This window comes from Bactrocera latifrons, unplaced genomic scaffold (assembly GCF_001853355.1).
Source record: "Bactrocera latifrons isolate USDA-ARS-PBARC rearing strain unplaced genomic scaffold, ASM185335v1 scaffold_919, whole genome shotgun sequence".
Lineage (NCBI taxonomy): Eukaryota > Metazoa > Arthropoda > Insecta > Diptera > Tephritidae > Bactrocera > Bactrocera latifrons.
The window spans coordinates 3,365-5,515 of NW_017537622.1; the positions used below are offsets into that span (position 1 = coordinate 3,365).

Sequence of the window (2,151 nt, forward strand, 5' to 3'; positions counted from 1 at the left end):
TATGTATAAAGAATTCATATTTGAAAATTTTGTTTAAATATTTCAATTGGTTTTCCTTTTATACGTCTTTTGGCTTCTCCTGTAAACTGCTCTTAAGTTATCTACACAAATAAGATAATTATTTCCATAAAGCAGACAATCCACAGGCAGATTTATTCGCGACCATGTTCGTACATTTCCGACCAACTAGTTATAAAATGGCTTGCGAACATCATTATTAAAAATTTTTCAGCAAGTATACATGTTGGCGTATAAAAACACAGTCATTGCTTTGATGACTATAATATAGTCATATTATGAGATTAGATTTAGATATTAAAAAAATATATATTTCATTATTTAAAAAGAAAAAACAATCAAAAATTGCGTAGACATCTTGACATGAGCGCAAAAATGTCTGAGCAATTTGTCAAGTTATTTGTTTTAATTTTAGTTTCAGAAAATGGACATTAAAAGTATAGAAGTGTCATGTGGCCTAAAGGGAACAAGCGAAGAGGAAATTACATCTGGAAAAGATAGTTGCTTTTCCAAGGAGTATCTAAMCGGGTCTGAAGAAGCAGAATACCTCTCTGAGTTCAGCAATTTTTTTTTTACGCAAAGGCAARGTGTAGAAACTCTGCAGAAACATTTGTTTTCCGGAGAAAGCAAAACAGGCATGGATAAACAAAAAATATCAAATATAAACTGCAAAGAAAATATATCATCCGGCAATAAATTTAGTAGAAGTAGTGGAAACAGCAATTATTTCAATAATGTAAATTCTAATGTTGAATCTGATGAAATGACCAGTACAAAGAAAGTAATATAAATGTTTTCCCAATAGCTGTAATTTAAGTATTGAAATTGTAATACGTAGATTGTTTTTTCACTTAGTATTTGATAATAAGATTATAATTTCTGGATAGTCCCAAGCTTTCTTTAGAAATAAATATAACTATACTAATTTTTATTTCAGGGATCTAATAAAAAAATTGAAAATCATTTTATTGACGTTGGGTCAATAACTTTTGGAGGTATTTTCAGTTTAGGCGAGAAACTGGAACATAGAGTTATAATGGCCAGAACTACYGTCCAATGTCTTATGCTACCAAGATATTGGCTCTTGGAAAGGGATCAAAATCCAGGAAACGTATGGCAACGTAGGCGATTCTACTTAGATTCCACAATCCCATCAAGAGAACAACTCTTCAAAGACTTTTTAACAACTCGCACATGGCAGAAGTTCAAAAACAGTATAATATCAAGCAACTTAACAAGATATTTGGGAAATCCAACCAAACTTCAGGATATACCAATCATTTGTAGAATTGTTGAACCTAGTGAGGATTAAGATTTCTATTGATGTAATAATATAAACACTGTTTCATCTATAATGCATTCATGTATGTCAAAAAACTACACTTTACCATATTAATGTTTTATAATAAATGCATATTTTCTTCAACTACGCGAATGCGAAGCACCAATATGTATACACTGGTCTATGTTTTGGCTTAGAATGTAGTCTTATTACTAATTATTAAGATAATTAATTTAACGTTTTATGATGTATAGCAGTGCATTCGTTGAATATGTAACTGACTGATGTTTGTATGATTACAACAATCATATTTCTAGTATGTATTTTCGTTAATGTGTTCTTTTCAGCAGATAACTATGTGTTCTTAAGGCGTAGCCTATTTAAAGGCGTTGTTAGCGTTTTTGCTGCACGTTGTGGTTTCGAAATGTCGAACAAAAGCTTAATTCTACAAATTAGTAATTTTGTGTTATTTTGTCTAGCGAGTAAGCTGAGTATAAAGTATACACTTTGTTCCTAATATTCATTTTCCTTGTTCTTTTGTTTAGCACACCTCATAACTAACCCATACCTGCTTTGCCTGGCAGGGTGTCTGGAAATTTGTACTAATTGTGTGATTGAGGTATTAGATTTGTTTGAGGGAGTGGCCTAGTTTTTTAAGAGTAAGTACCTTTTGAAACGATGCACATGTTACAACGCCTTTTCTAGTCGTCAAAACATTTTTTATAGTAACTTTCCGGGATGGGCATTAGAAGTGAATATTTCAGTGTGGAGAATAAGAAAAAGTCACAGGGAGCCGTATCAGATGAATACGGTGCTTTCTCAGCGATATTTTTTTAATGGTGTTTGGCCAA

At 31.8% G+C, this 2,151-nt stretch overlaps 1 protein-coding gene across 1 annotated transcript; it reads left to right on the top strand.

Annotated features, from left to right (window-relative positions):
- Positions 1–433: 433 nt before the first annotated feature.
- LOC108977592 lies at positions 434–1,391 on the top strand (the record flags this gene model as incomplete). The annotated part of the gene is given in 2 exon segments (XM_018947334.1): positions 434–799; positions 956–1,391. Coding segments are annotated over 2 exon segments (741 nt in total), but the record flags the coding sequence as incomplete, so codon positions are not given.
- Positions 1,392–2,151: the final 760 nt, after the last annotated feature.